Raw genomic sequence first — 18,964 nt, forward strand, 5'->3', positions numbered from 1 at the left:
TTTCCATGTTTAGCTCTGTAACCTACTTGAAATTGATTTTTGTACTGGCATGAGGAAGGAAAACTTTCTTATTTTTCTTGCTTGAATTGAATTGCATTTTCTATTTCCACACTTGTCTCTACATCGTTTGTTGAATGGTCTGCTGTTTCCTCTTTGATTTATAATGGGACCACTGTCATGGATCCATCCCTGTATGGGAGTGACTCTTACCCTGTTCTTTGTTATTCTGCCTCATCAGTCTGTTTATATAGCCCTGAACAAATTGCTATTACTTTATAAAAATATAGTCTCGATATCTATTAATTGAGTCACTTTTTCTTTTTTTTCACAAAATTTCTTGGTTATTTTTGACAGGTCATTCTTACACATGAATTTTAGCATCAGTTTGTAAGGTTCTATAGTCCCACTGGATTTTGACATTGCATTGAATTTATAGACTAATTTGGAAAAATTGCTTTTTCTTTTATCTTTTTATAACTTGCAATTTTTTGTTGGAATATTTCCCAGATACCTTATCCTTCTGCTTGCTGTGGTGAATGGGATTTCTTTTCATTTCTTATTGGTTGTCAGCTGGTATAAGAGAATACCACTGATTTTGTATATTTATGTCACATCTAGCTACGTTTCTAAACTGTCTCAAAAAAACAGTTTGTGTAAGATATGACTTATGTGATTCTTGAAACTTTGGTAAAACTATTTTATAAACCTATCTGGAGCTGGTGGTATTGTTAGTGTTTTATTGAGTATGAATTTATTTCCTTTAGTGAATATAAGTTTAGTCAGGGTAACCATTTATGTATTTTACAGTATTGTCTGTTTTAGCTGCATTTTCAAGTTTATTGTCACATCATTTGGTCAGGTCAAGTTTATTTATTGAATTATTCAGATTTTCTATATCCTCACTATATTTTTATCTGTTTGTTCTGTAAATTTCCAAATGGTACTTTAAAATATCATTTTGAGATTGAGGATTTGCTAGCATCTCTTTGTTTTTGTGAGGGATATGTTTGTGCATGGTGTATATGTGGGGTGTGTGTGTGTGTGTGTGTGTAGGTGTGGATGTGTGGTAGATGTGTGTGTCTTTGTGTCTAATATGTGACGTGTATACGTGGTAAGTCTGTGGTGTGTGTCTGTGTGTGCTATGTGGTATGTAGTGTGTGGTGTTCATGTTAGAAGCTGTGTTAAGGTGTTCAGATTCAGGATCATTAGACTGTTGGACTCTGTCTTTTTTCCTGGTAAAGCATTTTGCTTTAAAGTCAATTTCTCTAGCCCTCCCTTGAGTTGGTTAGTTTCCTTATGTGGTTTGTGATTGTTGATTGTAAATCAATTTCAATGATGGTTGTTATTTATGAGGCAGTTCCATATGCCCTGTGTTGAAATAATCTCTTCAATCTATATTTATTTGTTACTGTCTGTTTGCCCACTAGGAAATAAACCTCATAGGGTCAAGGATATTTTTTTTAATCTCTTTTGTTCACTGCCACATCCTCAGCACCAAAACCAATGTCTGGTCCATGAAAGTGTCCCCAGTTATTCAAGGAATGAGTGACTGAATTTGATATTAATTTCTCAGTCTGTGTCCCACGGAATTGGAAAGCTGGACCCCACATCCGTGTGTGCCACCAGCCTAGGGAATTTCATGGATCTCCTTTTTTCTTCTTCAGAAGCCCAGGCAGGTAGCCCATCTCTGCTGCCTCTCCGATCCAGTCAGCTTAGTTTGTCTGGTTCTATTTTCATAGACCAGGCCACTCCCTGGGGCCAGGTGAAGAAAGTAGCCTCGGGTCCTCCTGCTCATCTTCCTCGAGCCAGGCTGTCCTCTTCTCTGTGAACTGCTGCGCTGCTCAGTTCTGGCTTTCTGGGCTCTTTCTTTTTTTTTTTTTTTTTTTTTTTTTTTTTGTCTGGAGATTTTTTTTTTTTTTGAGTTGGGCTATGTAATTTTTAAAAAATGTATTTCATCTGATATTTGATATTTGATATCTGACAGGGAGACTGTCAGATCGTCCTTACCCGGCTACTGGACTTGGAAGCAAGTCTCATTTCTAGCTTTCTGATTCATTCTTGAGCAAAAAGGTCACTTTTGATTAAAAATACTTGGGAGAGTAAAATTCTCTGGGTCATTTTTAATATCTGAAAATATTTCTGATTGTTGAAAACTTAAGAATCTTTCACATTTACCCTTAATTCACTTCAATCTTCAGGATCCGTAAGATGTTTTTGCCATTTACAGCTGATATTTATATGATGTTAGACCCCATCCTGGGCACATACCAGTGTCCCCTAACATGTTTATAATTCAAAATAACATGTAGAACATTCCCTCAGCAGAGAGTATATTAAGTGTCATACCATGATCAAGATTAAGTACTTCTCAATGTAACGTTTTAAAAGATAAGGAGGGTGGTATGGCTGGTGCTTATGCTAATTGTCTTGTTTATTTTCTTGTTCCTTATTTTTTGTTTGTTTTTCCTGCACTGTTCCATGAACATAAAAACACAGAATAACTCAGTTGAGAATGAATGAAAGTGTCACTTTTAAACATCAGCATCAAGGAGGGCTTAAAATTGAACATCACCCAAGAATATGGACGTAGCTAGAAGATTTCAAGAGGGAGATTGTAGTTTTTTATCAAACAGCATGGACAAGAACAGATGCTTTAGTCAGTCACTGCTGTTTTTGCTGTCCTGCCTGTCAGCCTGCAATGTACAGAAGAAACTCCTTTGTGAAACAGATGGAGGCAATATTGGGCAAGTCATGCTCTGGAATAGACAGACTGGCTCCCAGGACCAGTTCTGCCAGCTGAGGTCTATGTGATCTTGCCTCCCTGCCTGGGCCATGGGACATTCATACCCTAAAAGAATGCCACAGAGCGTGTGGCTTTAGTGAGTGTTCAAGGAATGTTGGTTGCTTCAAAAACAATAAAAACTTGGGCTTGAAAGGAGAAAGATCAGCTTTCAATCGGAAGAGTAAGGCATAGCAAAAATGCCCCAAAGTGCTGCTCTGTGAGTCCTGAAATTTTCTGGGAAAGGACTGAGAACGTGTTCTTAGAACTTAGGTTCTGATGCGTCAACATTTGTACACATATCTGGGTCCTGGTATTTGCTGACTTTGAAGATGATTGTATCACTTTTCCAAGGGAGGTTGAACTGAAAGCTAAATAGACTTGCTATTTACACATGTTCTTCTAACATTTAATAGAGTAAACATTCTCTGGGGTGGGGAAGATCTCTCTATGGAGCTGTTCCCTCTCAGAGCCTCCTTTCCTCGCTCTCTGGGTTTGCGTCCTTCCTTGCTTTTACCTTCCTGTCTTATCAGTGTCAGGCTGTGTGTCAGTTACCCCCAGCAGTCGCTGGAAACTTGTCCATCCTTATCAGCAAGTAAGCAGAATCGGGCAAACTGGAGACTCAAGTGAATGCGCTTGAATAAGCGCATTTCCTTGTTTTAGAAAGTTATTGCTTTACAGGACTTAAGAGCTTTTTGCAGAATTTTAAAAATAACAGATTTATCCATACTCATTCATTAACATTTTGAAAAAGTAGAAAAGTCTGAAGATATATTTGTTACAATAATCCTATCCTGATGAAATAATTTTGGGTATATATTCCTTCAGATTTGTTTCCTTAGATACGCAACTTTATATATCTGTTGAATCATTTTGAATCCACTGTTTTGTACAGTGGATTCGAAATGATTTATTAAGTTGTGTCATGCCAAAATACTTATTCCTAAGTGACCATGGAGAGGCCCATGATTTGTAGGTAGTTTAATTTAAACATTTCCTCATTGTTCTGTTTCTTGCTTCTTTGATGTTGTTGTTGCCAGGCTGGCTGTAGTGCAGTGGCACGATCTCGGCTCACGGCAACCCCCGCCTTCCGGGTTCAAGCGATTCTCCCGCCTCAGCCTCCTGAGTAATTGGGACTACAGGCGTGTGCCACCACACCCGGCTAATTTCTGTATTTTTAGTAGAAACGGGGTTTCCCCACATTGGCCAGGATAGTCTCGATCTCTTGACTTCATGATCTGCCCACCTTGGCCTCCCAAAGTGCTGTTTCTTGTTTTTAATTCACTGCTGTATGTAAAATGTTTGTGCCGTTGTCGTCTTCAGAATGGAATTCCTGCTCCGGTCACACCTGCCTTTCTGCTCTGGCCCCACAGTCCTTCTTGCTGACCCTGGAGCCATCCAGAATCACCCCTGGGCTTCTGCAGTTGCAGGTCCCTGGCCCTGAACTCTCTGCCTCTGGCTTGCTGCATGCCTGGCTTTCTCAGCTCCTCCACACCTTTGCCCAGCACTCATCTTCTGAGCTCTGTGTGCAAGGGCAGCTCTCCTTATGTGCCCTGCCCACTTTCTCTATGACGCCTGTGATCATCTGACTTTTTAGATTTGTGCCTTACCTGTCTCTATTCCCCGAAATGTAAGCTTGGAGAGTTAGGATTTTTGTCGGTTTGGTTCCCTTGCCCTGCACCCAGCAGTTGGGCAGGAGTTTTGAATGAGTGAGTGTATGCATGAACTCTTGGCTGGGCTGGAGGACAGACGCGCTCCTGAGGACTTTGACAGGTTACTGAACTGACATCGACGGTAGGTTTTTAAAGTTACACTCCAACCACAAACACATGAGTACCTGCTTTCTAACAGCCTTTAGAATGGTGGATTCTTAGTGTTGTTTTTCATTTTGCCAGCCAGGCAGATAGCAAACATGATATTCCTTTGCTATTTTTGTTTTTTAGTAAGATCGTATATGTTTTTTTCATAGTCACTCAGGATAGAAGAGTTTTTATTCCTGCATATCTCTTTTGTTAGAGGGAGAATTTTTTTTTCTGTAAACTCTTCCCCTACCCCTGTCTTAAGCCTCCAAAAAGGGGCATATACCCACCATGAGTGTCTGAAGATTCTCCTAATTCACTTTCTCCAGGAACTGGATAAAGTCAGGATTCTAGTGGCAAATGTAAAGCTGGGGGAAGGCTGAGGGGAGGCAGTCATGGCGTATTCCGTGTGCTGAATAGGGGTTGATCAACCGATGCCTTAATTATCATTTAAAATAGAACAAAGATTCTATGTTTTAACATAATTTTTTATTGATATTTTATGATCACTGTTGAAAACTTAAAAATACAAAGATGTCAAAGAAGAAAGTAAGTAGCCAAGAGTCCTACCACCAAACAAGTATTGTAATATTTATTATTAAGTTTTTTGTACATTTTCTCTGGTCTTCATCTTTGCATATTTTTATACAAATCTAATAATTCTGTGTGTATTTATAGCAGTCTTTTCATTTAAAGCTATAGCAGTTATTTTTTATGATTTTTTTTTAAACTGCTTGCAGTTTCATGCCTGTGCAGCATTCCACATAGTTGGAGAAGTCTCAGGTCATTTCCCGTTACTAAACAGAAGGTTTTTTTCATTTTTTTTTTCTCCAGTATTACCAATCATAATGCCATAAGCGTCTTCATGTACAACACCTTTTTCAGTTCTTGGGGTCATTTTTATGGGATGAGTTCCCAGAAATGAAATGGATTTGTCAAAGGGCAGGAACTTTTTTATGGCCAAATAGTTTTTCCAAAGAATTATCCATGTGCATTGCCAATAATAATGTGTGCAAATAGAGCTGTTTTATGTCAATTAATTTGTATCTGAGGGAAATGGCTCATCAACCTCTTCCCTTCTGGACCTGTAAGGGTTGGAACTTCATTCAGAATAAACACTAATAAAAGCTTAAATAAATCTAATGGTTGTGGTTCAACAGTCTCTCAGGGCAGCTTGCTGCAAATTTTAATTGCCTAAGGGGTTTCATTTTCTTTCATTTTCTTCTCCCCTCTGCTATTTTCTTCCCTCCCTCCAGGTTTAAAACATGTTTTCCTGGCCACAGTTAAGCCTTGGTACTTTTTGTTCTGTCTTCGTTGATTAATGAGTATAATTGACCCTGTCGTCTCTATTACACAATCCACAGCAATTTGTTTTTATGTCGCAGTTATTTTCTGAGCTGTCACAAAACTGCCTGACAAAGACAGCTCATTATCAGCCCAAAAAAAAAGAATTTTAAGTGATGAAGTGAGTAAAGGTCCTGAAGAGGAGGAGGAGGGGAAGGAGGAGTCTTAGCTGTTTGAATGTCAGGGAAATGAGTGTGTTCTAGAGGCAGAAAAATTAACTGTTGCTTCGAACATACCCAGCAAGACTTGGTTTTACCTAGAAATGATCAGATTAGAAATGGCTGTCCACAGACAGAGTGTGGAGGAATGGATGAATACATGGAAGGCTTGAATGCAGGTCCAAGAAAACAGGACATGACATTTTATAGGATGGGTTGATGCTCATTAGAAGTTAGCTATAGAAAGCACAGCTTAATGTCTCTGTGTAGGGAATAGCAGTGACTTCCAAGTTGGAGATCTTGACTTTAACAAAGTCCCTCTTCCAAAACCCCAGACAGACGGGATCATTGTGTTACAGAGAGTTGTCTTCACGGATGGAGTCATGAGGTCTTCTTAGAGGAATGCCTTGTTAGGTAACTGCTCTTTATCCAGCCACATGACGCTTTTCTTCTAGGAGCAGAGAAGGGAATTAACCACGGAGAGTTGGGGGAAAAAGTCCTCAGTAGCAAAAGTAAAATAATTAGTAATGGTGGGTCTGAGTCATAGAATGCAATAGCAGAGGGACCTAAAAGCTTTTCTATTTATTTATTTTTTGAGACAGAGTCTCGCTCTGTCTCCTAGGCTGGAGTGCAGTAGCACGATCTCAGCTCACTACAACTTCTGCCTCCCAGGTTCAAGCAATTCTCCTGTGTCAACCTCCTGAGTAGCCGGGATCACAGGAATGAGCCACCATGCCCGGCTAATTTTTGTATTTTTATTAGAGATGGGTTTTCACAATGTTGGTCAGGCTGGTCTCAAACTCCTGACCTCATGATCTGCCTACCTCGGGCTTCCAAAGTGCTGGGATTATAGGCATTAGCCATCGCGCCCGGATGCTTTTCTCTTTATTTTGTGAACTTGTGGATGAGGAAAGTGGGCACAGCAGATTTAATCTACTTATTGCTGGGTCCATCCCATTACTGGCAGAGCTGGGTCTTAAACCCAGATATCCTCTTCTTTAGTTCTGGGCCCTTTGTCTTCTTAGGAAACTTCTCTGTTTGACATGTCTTGAGGCTAATTCTTCTACAGTAATGTGAGGCTCTGATCCAGACAGCTGCAGAGAAACTGTGCGCAACATGGAGGGCTTTCTTAAGTGTAGAGAAACTCACGTTATATTACCTTGTTTGTGAGATGTGTTTCGTTGTGTTTAAAAAGGTTCAGAAGAAAGTTGGCTTTGGTCCTGTCCAGAAACCTCTGATGCAAGAGCCATGTAGCTGGAGGGGAGCTTTGGAGAGAACGGCAAGAGAAAGGGCAGGTGGAAGAACTCCAAAAAACCTCTTTGAAAGTGGCTGGAAAGAATTGTCAGTCTTTATAGAATGAAACAGCTGTCTTAAGAAAGAAGGGGACCTGCCACTGATGGTCAAGAGGATGTAGGAAGGTCACGGGTCAGTCTCTGGGACCAGAGAAAGACAGCTGCTTTTTTGGTTAACCCTCACCCTCCCATCTTAAAAAAAATAGGATATATTGAGCTTGCTTAATGAAGATAATTCCTATTTTTTGCTCGGGAATGTAAGTGGAAGCAACTAGTATCTTTAGTATGTTGAGTTTCTTAAATAAAGAATTTCCAGGCTGGCCATGGTGGCTTACACCTGTAATCCCAGCACTTTGGGAGGCCAAGGCAGGCTGATCATGAGATGAGGAGTTGGAGACCATCCTGACCAACACGGTGAAATCCTATTGGATTTCACCAGGATGGTGGCAGTGAGCTGAGATCATGCCACTGCCCTCCAGCCAGGGCAACGGAGTGAGACTCTGTCTCAAAAAAATAAATAAATAAACAAATAATTTGCACTCATACAATCTGTGATAATATGGGGAAAAGAAACTGAGGGATTTAGATAAAAAACATAAGAAATCCCCTATAGATTTACTTTACGTAGGTTTCAGTAGAGAGCACCATAAATAAAAATATGAGGGACATTTACACGCTTCAGTTAATCACAGCTGGACTGTATTTCCTTTGCTTGTTTACTGAAAGATCTTAACACCATACTCCCTTTTCCTTGTCTGTTCATTGGTTTGATTTTGCCGAGCAGACTCCCATTAAGAGGCATTTTCCTCCCTGGGTTATGCCTTTCTTACGTATAATTCAGACCTCTATTCTCTCACCTATTTTCCTGTCTTGCTGTGCTCGTGGTGGACATTTATGTAGTTGCATCTTCCCCCCTCCAAATGAAGTAAATATAAAGAAAGAAAGAAAAAAGCTACTTTAGTGGGCTCTGTGTTTGGTTACATTCAGTGTGCATGAACAGTTTTGTTCAGATGCCTTTCGCTGTATTTGCAAACTACCCCAGAGCTTCCAGCAGAGGCCTGCCTCCTGCAGTTCTGAGGTTTCTTCAGCCTCAGCAGGACAGCCCCAGGGTGACGTTTGCCTTCCTCCCCTCCCCTCATTTCTCTGGGGGCTTTCTCTCCAAGCCCTCTACTCTTTGCTGCCCTATTCTCTACCTTCTGTTACTTTTTAAAAAGTCCTCCCTGGTACTGTTTTGTTTTGTTTAGTTTTCCCCAATAAAACCTCACGTTTTCCATAAAGACACTGAAAAGTAAGCTCCCATGACCTCAGGTTTCCCATGAAGGGAGATGTCATTATCTATTTCTGCACAGTGAGTGGTGAGAATGTGTTTCGTGTCATATCCTGGCTTAGCTCTTCTCCCTTATGGCAAATCCCCCACTGGCAGGAGCTGCCGCGGGTGAGTTCCACCATTCTGCACCTGGCTTCAGATACTGTGTTATACTAATGATGTTTTTTTTGTTTGTTTTGTTTTGTTTTGTTCTGTTTTTACCTGTGTTGAGTACTTTATTTTTTCCAGAATATTTCATCTGAACTTATGGAACCTGAAGCACTGTTAGGCATCAGAGGACATTATCTTTTGGTGGCCTAAACTTGCACCCCTTCTGATTTTGCTCATCCGTCTGGTATTTTGCTTTATTTATGCTATTTTATCTGTGTTTTGTCATTTGCAGGTTACTCTGGCCAGGACTTCGACTGGGCGGATTATCACAAGCAGCATGGGGCGCAGGAAGCCCCTCCCTTCTGCTTCCGAAATGTAAGAAGCTTCTCTCTTACCTAATTTTAACAAATCATAGATTTTGTTTATCATAAGTTTTATAACTTGCTTTTTATTGGTGAAGCAAGGTTGGAGTATTACCGTGCACTGGAGAACTACAAAATGTAGTTTTTGGAAAGCCCTCCTTTCAGGTTGTGCATTTGCTAGGGTGATGCTGGTCTGTGCTAACAAATTGACTAATAAATGCACAGTGGCTGGAACATGCTAAAGGGTGATGGCCAAGTCTCACTTACAGAAGAGCCCAGGGTTTTCCTGATTAGTAGGTGGTTCTCATCATGGTGAGTAACCTAGCCAGCAGAAGGAAAAGAGATGAAGGAGAAAGTGTCGCTGGTTCTAAAGACCGCAGCCTGATAGCAGCGTATGTTTCTACTCTTTACTTTCCACTGCTGGGAGCTCCTCGCTTGGCTGCACCAGGTCACAGGTGAGGCCAGGAAGTGGGTCCTGCCGGGGCTTGCTGTTCAGCTGCGATTCTGGACTCTGGGGGGAAGAGGACGCATTTTGGTGGACGGCTGGCCTCCTGTGCCTGTTGGAGGAACACTTGCTGTGTAGCGTCTTATCCACGAGCCCACGGAGAGGAGAGCCTTTGCTCCTGAGGCCTAGTCTTAAAATACAGTCTTACTTATTTTGATGGCTTTAGTACTTTCTTTGATGTCCAGTAAGGTGCTAGTAAGTTGTGTACTTTGCTTACTTTAAGCTACTACCTGTTCATATAGAGCTTATTGGAACATAGTAATAGGATTTTTGTGGCACATAAAGTAGCAATGAGCATGTGTGTGTGTGTTTGTGTGCACATGCATGTACTTACAGCACTATAGGAGGTCATTTTATAAACTACAGTCATGCGTTGCTTAATGATGGGGGTATATTCTGAGAAATGCATCATCAGGCCACTTCATTGTTACGTGAATGTCATAGAGTGTGCTTTGTACCTACACAGGCCTAGATGGCATAGCCTATCCTACTTATAGCTTTGAGATTCATCCACAGCCTGGATGGTATAGCTTATACCACATAGCCTAGGTTGCATGGCATAACCATGTAATCGTACGGGACCACCATTGTATGCACAGTTCATCATTGACTGAAACGTCACTATGCGGTACATGATGACTGTAGTTTACAAAATTATCAATAATTCATCAACCCTAGGAATTGTGAGTAGAGACATCATTTACCTCTGTTTTAAGAATTAGGCTTAAATGTATAGTCTACTGTGTTCAATGTACTTTCAGTTAGGAAAGTTAATTTATGTTAAGACAAAAAGATTATAGTCTCCTCTTAATTGAGGTCTGTAACAGCAGTGCAAAGCACGTGCAGGTCAGAGACTTGTTTGCTGAGCATGCACTCCGAGAGCTGCAGGTTCGTTCCCACTGCACCTGTCATTGCACACTTCACATAACAATATGAAAAATGAAGCGAGAAAGGAGTGTCTGAATAGACAGAAGTTCAAAAGTCAGTGTAAGTCAAAATCAGATTTCGGAGGATTCAGTAGGTTGCTGATTGGGTCAGCTGGTACTTGTAAGTACAGAAGCACGTCAGCAGCAAGGTTGGAAATCAAGGATCCCTTCTGTGATTGAACCACCTTGAGAAGTAGCTCAAATCTCAGTTGAGTTCTCGCCTTATCTAGGTTTCTTGGAGTCTGCCTGGCACCTACATGATCCACGGAGCCCGCAAAAATCTAGGCAGAATTTACACATCGAATTTTTGGGGTTCCCGGTCTTGGCTCTCCCCGGGATTGCCACTGAATGATGTTGCCTTGCACAAGAGTAGTTTCTCTGTATCTTGAAGAATCGAGTGGCGTGTGTTTAGGTGACAGGCCTGGCTGCGTAGCTGTGCCCCAACAAAGACCACAGCTGGTGAACTCTGAAAGCTTTGACATCCTGCGCTGTCTTGACTTCTCACCATATTGATGTCACAGTCACAGAATCTGCTGGCTTGTCTGCTTTCATTTAGGGCCGTGGAAACATTTTGTAGCACCCTAAAACCCCTTCTAGATTGTGCTTTGTACCTGACAAGGTACAAAGAGAAATATTCCTTCCCCGGATCATTAGCCTTTGGAAGAAAAACCTTATCTCTCCCTTTCATTCTATATTTAAAGAGTGATTTCTTCTATGACAACAGAGTCCCACTATAGCTTCTTTTTATCGCCCTCTCTTCCCATTCACAGCCAGGAGTTGTCCACATGGGTTTGAATGGTAGAGCAAGGCACCACATTCCCAGGTGGCTTCTGAGTTTTCGGGATTTGGCTATCAAGGTGCTCTCTGTTTGGATGAATTTGTGGGCATAGGAATGCCTTTGTTTCTGGTGCTCCGGTTATGTAACAGGATTGTCGCTCTGTTTATGTAATAGACAGGATTGTTGATGTATGCATGGCATTGGTGGTGCTTTGCTGAATTTGTTAGCTTGCTACAAGTGCTCCTTAATGGAATCCATATTACGACTTCATTTTTTAATCACCCATCTCCTGTGTATTAGAGGAGAGCTAGTGTGGAATTGGATGCATGGAAGACATTTCCCCAGAGATGTTTAACAGAGGCTGTTACGAAAGGGATCGACACAGTAAAATGCTTGGTAAATAAACTCACAGGTAACAGTTTTGCTATTGATCCTTTATAAATTACCCTCAAGCGGTGGCCTGAAATGAAAATAGGTTATGTGGTTGAAGCATTCCTTTGTTAAGAAGGATAAAATGCATTTTAACTTATTTGGAGGCTTTTCAAGTGGCTGATGGAGTTGTATTTTCAGAAGGAAGCTCAATACATAATAGCCACGGGTGAAGCAGAGTGACTTGCAGAAACACATAGCCCACCTAGAAGATCTTTGATTCCTATTTCCAAAGAAACGTAAAGGCATGGACCCAGTTGATTTCTTAACAAGCATTGGATCACTTTCTTTTCAGGTTACATAAAGATATAATTGTGTTTTTCAAATTAAGTTTTAGAAAAAGACATATAAATGTGGATTACCTTGATTTATTTCCACTAGTCACAAAAAGTAGTAGTCTCTGTTACTTAGAGGAACCTGTTTATCTTGGTATCTATAAATATATAGATCCAGAGTATTGTAACATGTCTGATGACAATTTATAGTAGCTGGCAATTTGGGAAATTTTTATATTTATTTTAAAATAATGTTTTCAGTATTGGCCGAATAAGCTCAGACTGAGTCAACCCTTCTACATGCACATAGATAGAGCAGCTCTAAAGTCTGGACATAGGACCCAAAATCACTATTTGGGGGTAGTGGAACATGAAGAAAAGCAGGCATATTTCGAAGGGAACAGGAGATTAGAAGAAGGGAATAATAGCATGGGGGAATTGTCCCATTTTTTCAGACTTTTACCTCAGGGCAGCCACAGTTGACAACATGTGGGATAACTTAGCAAGTGATGTAAAATTCATGGTCTCTCTCGCCTGATGAACCACATTACAAAATTTGATCAACCACCAATCCTGGAAAGTGGGAGGAGACTCAGACAGGGGAGAGCCAGGACCCCAGATTCTATGTGTAAATTCTGTCTAGGTTTTTGGGGTGATCCCTGAATCATGTAGGTACCAGGAAGGCTCCAAACAGCCTAGGAAAGCTGAACTCAATTGAAATTTGAGCTGCTTCTTAAGAGACTGTCTGAAGTTTCAGTCTAACCAAGATGATTGCTTGCTAAAATAGAAAAGTCGACACTGTTGGTAGGAATATAGCATAATCTAGAGTCTCCACAACGTAACATTTAAAATATCCATTCTTTAATTCCCACATTGCTCAAGACAAATGGGAAAATCAGCCTCATTCTCAGTAGAAAAGATAATCAACATAGACTAAACCAAGCATAGACTAAACCCATCATGATCCAGGTGTTGGAATTACAAGACAAGTATTTTCAATCCCTCATTGTAACTCAGCGTAATGTAAAGCAGTGGTTCTTAAAGTGCGGTCATGAGACCAGCAGCCTCAGTATCACCTGGGCACTTGTCATAAATACACATTCTCTGGCTCCACCTGCAATCAACTGAATCAGAAACTTTAGGGAGAAGCCCAGAAGTTTATATTTCTGAAAGATTTTCAAGGGGGTTCTGATCCTAAAGTTTAAGAACTGTAGATATAAAGGAAAATATTCTCATAATGAATTGAAAGATAGGAAGTCCTTAAGAAGAAGTAGAAACTGTAAAAAAGAAAAATTATAGAACTGAAAAATACAGTATCTGAAATCAACAAATTCACTGAAGTAACTTAATGGGGACGACAGAGGAAAGAGTCCATTACCTTGAAGATAGAAATTATTCTGTCTGAAAACAGAGGACAATGGACAGGGAAATGAAGGACAGATGGAATTTCAGGATCTGAAGGACAGTTATCACGGAGAATTGAAGATGCAGAAGAAGTGGCTGAATAAGAATAAAAATAGACACAACCAAAGAAGATGTATGGATGCCCCAGAAAAACACAGGAAAACATACTCAGCATCAGTAGTCAGCAGGGCAAATGCAAGCTAACACCACCATGAGATGCCACTAGATATCTGTTAAAAGATTTTGAAAAACTGGCAATATCAGGTGCTGATGAGGATGTGTAGCAACTAAAACTCTCCTACACTGCTCATGAGAATGCAAAATGCCATAGCAACTTTGGCAAACATTTTGGCAGCTTCTTAGTAGGTTAAAAGTTCATTTACCATATGGTCCAGCAGTCCCATCTCTAGAGTAATGCAAACTTAATGGTATGTGTTGGATTGTGCCCCTCCCAAATTCATGTGTTCAAATCGTAACCCCCAATACCTCAGCATATGAGTGTCTTTGGAGATACTGTCTTAAAAAAGTAATTGAGATAAAACGAGGTCCTAAGCGTGGGCCCTCATCCAGTATAACTGGTGTCCTTATAAGAAAAGTGGGTGCCAGGCACAGTGGCTCACACCTGTAGTTGCAGCACTTTGTGAGGCCAAGGTGGGCAGATCACTTGATGTCAGGAGTTCAAGACCAGCCTGACCAACATGGTGACACCCCGACTCTACTAAAAATACAAAAAAAAAAAATTAGCTGGATGTGGTGGTGCATGCCTATAGTCCCAGCTACTCAGAAGGCTGAGGCAGGAGAATCACTTGAACACAGGAGGCAGAGGTTGCAATGAGCTGAGGTCATGCTGCTATACTCCAGCCTGGGCGACAGAATGAGTCCCTGTCTGCAACGAAAAAAAAAGAAGAGGGGATTGAACCTCAAACAGATCTTAATGGCTTAGCTAGTTTCTCCACATATACAAATCAGGACACTCTTACTGCTGTTTATGTTAGGTAATTACCAGACATAAAGCATGCTGAAATTAGGACTGCTAAGTATACACAGAGCCATGACCACATGGACACACAGAGAGAAGATGACATCTGCAAGTCAAGGAGAGAGGTCTCAGAAGAAGCCTGCCCTGCCAACATCCTGATCTATGACTTCAGCCTCCAGGACCATGAGAAAATAAATTTCTGTTGCTTAAATCTCACAGTCTATAGTATTTTGCTATAGCAGCCTGAGCAGATTAATATACTTAGGTTTACATAAAAAGTTGTCCCAGAATGTTTATAGCAGCTTTCATCACAATCACTGAAAACAGCTCAAATGTCCTTTAACTGGTTAGTGGATAGATAAGCTATGGTGCATCTGTACAAACTACTCAGCAAGAAAGCAGAAGAAACTTCCATTTCATGTAATAGCATGGATAAATCTCAGTGCACTATGCTAAGTGAAAGAAGCCAGACTTGAAAGGCTACAGATAGTGTGAGTCCATTTACATGACTTACAGAATAAAACAGGGATTCTGATCCTAAAGTTTAAGAACTGTAGATATAAAGGAAAATTTTCTTATAATGAGAATATAAAGAAACACAAAGGAAATTACAGGAACAGGAAACAGATTGGTGGTTGCCAGGAATTGAGTGCTTTGGAGGGACTGATTACCAAAGGACCCTGGTACAAGGGTATTCAGGGGGCAAAGGAGTGGTTCTGTGTGTCGGTTGTGTTATAATGCTGCGTAATGAAATACTCTGGTCCCACAGCCTTACCCTCATAGAACAATATACCCAAAAGACTGAATTTTACTCTATGTAAAAATGTTTAAAGTGATGTTAAAAAGTCAATAGCAAAGACCAAAGGAAAATAAAGATAACTTCAGATCAAAGAAAACTACAAGAATTCATCATCAAAAAGACCTACACAACTACCAAAAATTCTTTTCTTTTCTTTTTTTTTTTGAGACGGAGTCTCGCTCTTTTGCCCAGGCTGGAGTGTGGTGGTGAGATCTCAGCTCACTGCAACCTCTGCCTCCTGGGTTCAAGTGAGTCTCCTGCCTCAGCCTCCTGAGTAGCTGGGATTACAGGCACGTGCCACCATGCTCAGCTAATTTTTGTATTTTAGTAGAGATGGAGATTCATCATGTTGGCCAGGCTAGTCTTGGACTGCTGACCTCGAGTGATCTGCCCACCTCGGCCTCCTGCGGTGCTGAGAATTACGACATGAACCACCATGCCTGACCTTCTACTACGAAAAATTTTAAAGGATATTCTTCCCACTTCCTTTAAAGGAAAATGATGCCGGATGGAAACTCCATCTACCCACTTGAACTGTTATCAAGGGATATAGGGAGGTGGAAAAATTGGTGTGTGCGTCAGTGATCCCATAGAAGGAAGGGTGCATGTGGAACTGGAGAGAGAATGAATTCATACTCTCACTCGTTTAACAAATATTATTAGGCACCTACTGTGTGCTTGGCATAGTTCTAAGAAATGAAGACCCGCTGGTTCTTTCTTCATGAGCGGTGGGAAGGAACAAACACTCACACAAGCTGGTCTTGTTGATGTAGGATCCGTGTACATTTCTTTCTGTTTCTTCATCAGCCCAGCTTTGTCTGGCTGCATCAGCACTGGCTCAGTGTCGGTCGTGTTTCTCTTGCAGACATCATTCAGTCGAGGTTTCACAAAGAACATGAAACTGGAAGCTGTGAACCCCAGGAATCCAGGAGAACTGTGTGTGGCCTCCGTTGTGAGTGTGAAGGGGCGGCTGATGTGGCTTCACCTGGAAGGTACGTACTCGCTGAGGGTAGCGGTTGTCGGGGAGAGTGATGTAGGGTTTGTTGAGATGGCAGGTGTGGGGGAACGCAGCCCTTCTCAGAAGTCCCCTTGCTTCTGTTTCATTTAAACAGATCTTAAATTATTCAGTGTTCTTAAATAAGTGAAACTAATCAAGTATAAATTTATTCGGAGGCTCTGAACTAATAATTTCATGCGATGAGATGCTGGTGAGATAATTATGTTTGGAACACAGTGGTCTTTTTACATCTATGATTAGTAAAGCAAATGTCACAATTAAATTAATGTGAGTCACCAAAACTGGGATTTGAGGTCCTGGATATTATGAGGACAAAATTGTATATTTGTATTTTAATGTGGCAGTATCTTTTACTTTGGTTTCTTCTGCAGATATTTAATTCTTCCTCAAAATAGTACCTGGAGGATGCCTTTCTCCCCAAATGTCTAATAAACAGGATTTAGACTTGTTTGTTCAGTGATGTTGAAACTCATCTTTATAGCTAGAGTATTTAGAGGTGTAAGAAAACTCACAGAACAGTGTATTTTGTGAACAGAATCCTGATCAGACTTTATATTTAAGTAGAAAACCATATTTTCCAGGTGGTGTGTTTTCAGTGAGAAATAATTAAAATGGATTTGATCTCCAAGTCTTTCCAATCTTTCTGTGATATATAATTCTTTGGGGTTTTTTCCCCTAGGATTTCATAATACTCAGTAGTTATTTCAAGTGTATCTGCAAAAAATGAACAAATATGAACAGTAAAACAATGTTAGCTCTCCTAGTTCATAGTTTAAATCTTAGGACTTACTCAATACCATGCTTGGAATTAAAAAATTTAGAAGGAAAGTCACAGAATTAGTACTGAGATCTTCTCCATTGATATTTCTTCACTCACTCTGCAACTGTAAAATGCCTGCAAAGTTCTGAGGCAGGCCTACAGCCTCATCCCAGGGATTGAGAAGTGTGGAAAACAGCCATTGTGTCGCCAATTCCCAGAAAATGGTTTAAAACGTTACTGATGTTTAGGGTTCCAAAATCAATGTGACATAAATGGAAATTCCCAAAAAGTTGATTGCTTAGTGGGTCTTCAAGTAGAATGGCCTGTGTCTGGAATTAACAAAAGTGTAGACACAGGCAATGTGGTAACATTTCTGTAGCTTACAGGAATAGACCATGGCTTTATTTTCACAGCTCCACCTAGGGTTGAGTGAACTGCTCTTGAAGAAACAAGATTCCTTCTTGTACTCTCTAATGACCAAATTTAACTTGCTATCTAACGCTATGCTGAGTCATCTTAAAGAGATTGGACTCTTGTTTGCATTATTAATTTGAAAACAAAAATGGTGAAGTTAAAAGCCCATGTTTTATCCTTATTATTTAGCACGTTGTGGTAAAAATTCTTTGGCAGTCATTATTTCTTTAGCAGTTTCTACTTTCCGCATGTTTTATGATTGTTAATTACCTAACACAAACAGCAGTAAGAATGTCCTGATTTTTATAGGTAGAGAAACTAGCTAAGCTATTAAGATCTGCCTGGGGTTCAATTCCATTGCTCTTGACATTTTCTCTGTTGCTTAATTCACCAGACCCTATGGCTTCCCACATCTTAAAAAGAATGATGAACAACATTTAGTGTATATATATAAGAAAATACATTTGGGGCAGTATTTTCTTCTTTGGCCTGTTCTTTGAATACAGATTTTTGGTTTTCTAGCAAGGAAATGAAAGTCAGCTCATGTCAGATATTTTTCTTATTCCCCAGAGTGCTTTCATTGGGTAGTAATGAAAATTAGTTAGCGTTAGGAAACAGATTAGAAAATATACACTGACTGTTTTCCCAGACCTGACACATTGTTTCAAAAAGCGTTTGCAAATAGTCTGTTGAGTATTATCTGTTGAATAGTATATCATCTGTAGTTATTGCTCAAAATCATGCATCTTTGTCATCACTCACAAAAGACATTGCATACCAATAAAGTAAAATTCCAGTCAGTTTCCTGGGTCTTGCTTGAATTTTGGTTTTTGTTTTTGTTTTGATTCTGGCCCTTACTGAGCACTTACCTTTCAAAGCGACAGCTTAATGGCACTTAGGTCTCATTATTTCAGTTTTATCTGTCTGGTGTTTCCTTTCCTCCATCTTGGGGATAAAATGACAGAGATTCATCATGGTCACCTTGTGGCTGTTAAAGTATTTTATTTAATGATGATTATTCCGATTATAGGCCATTTATTTGACACACTAAATTTATAAAGTACTTTGTAACAATTTTATTAGTTATTTCCATGCACTAAATTGATTTGAAGTCTTTTCAGCACTGGACTGATTGGCTATCTTTAGGTAATTAAAATGATTCTTTCTAGTCAATATTTGTTGTCTCTTGAAGTTGATTCATTCTTTACATGTCTCTAAAGGGGCTGTTGTTCAAGAGGGAGCAATGAATAAAATATATGAGATGATGTAATATTATTTTAGGTTCATATTTGAAAAGAATTTTAAGCTCCCAGAAACCAGTGGTAGTTAGCAAGGGCAATTGATTATGATGGGGCCAGTGTTCCAGAAAGGAGGCAGTGGCTTCTCTTAGGTCAGTGTTCTGCTGCAGGTCATCACATCTGTAACTGTGAATATTGTTAGTATAACACAAGTTACTTTCAGTCTTAGGCCCCTAGCACTGTGGCCGCACACACTGGCTCCCACACTCACAGCTCTGCCATACCACA

The 18,964-nt window shown here is 40.3% G+C and overlaps 1 protein-coding gene across 7 annotated transcripts in view; it reads left to right on the top strand.

The window, feature by feature from the left end:
* The window catches only part of SFMBT2 (Scm like with four mbt domains 2), a 245,501-nt gene that overhangs the window by 167,771 nt on the left and 58,766 nt on the right, over positions 1-18,964 (top strand). For all 7 annotated transcript variants that reach the window (XM_017521225.2, XM_017521235.2, XM_017521222.2 and 4 more), the window contains 2 exons: positions 9,082-9,164; positions 16,112-16,238. In XM_017521225.2, coding sequence (XP_017376714.1) covers positions 9,082-9,164; positions 16,112-16,238 — 210 coding nt within the window. The remainder of the gene's footprint in view (positions 1-9,081; positions 9,165-16,111; positions 16,239-18,964) is intronic.

Source organism: Cebus imitator, unplaced genomic scaffold (assembly GCF_001604975.1).
Source record: "Cebus imitator isolate Cc_AM_T3 unplaced genomic scaffold, Cebus_imitator-1.0 Scaffold20, whole genome shotgun sequence".
In the NCBI taxonomy this organism is placed as follows: Eukaryota; Metazoa; Chordata; class Mammalia; order Primates; family Cebidae; genus Cebus; species Cebus imitator.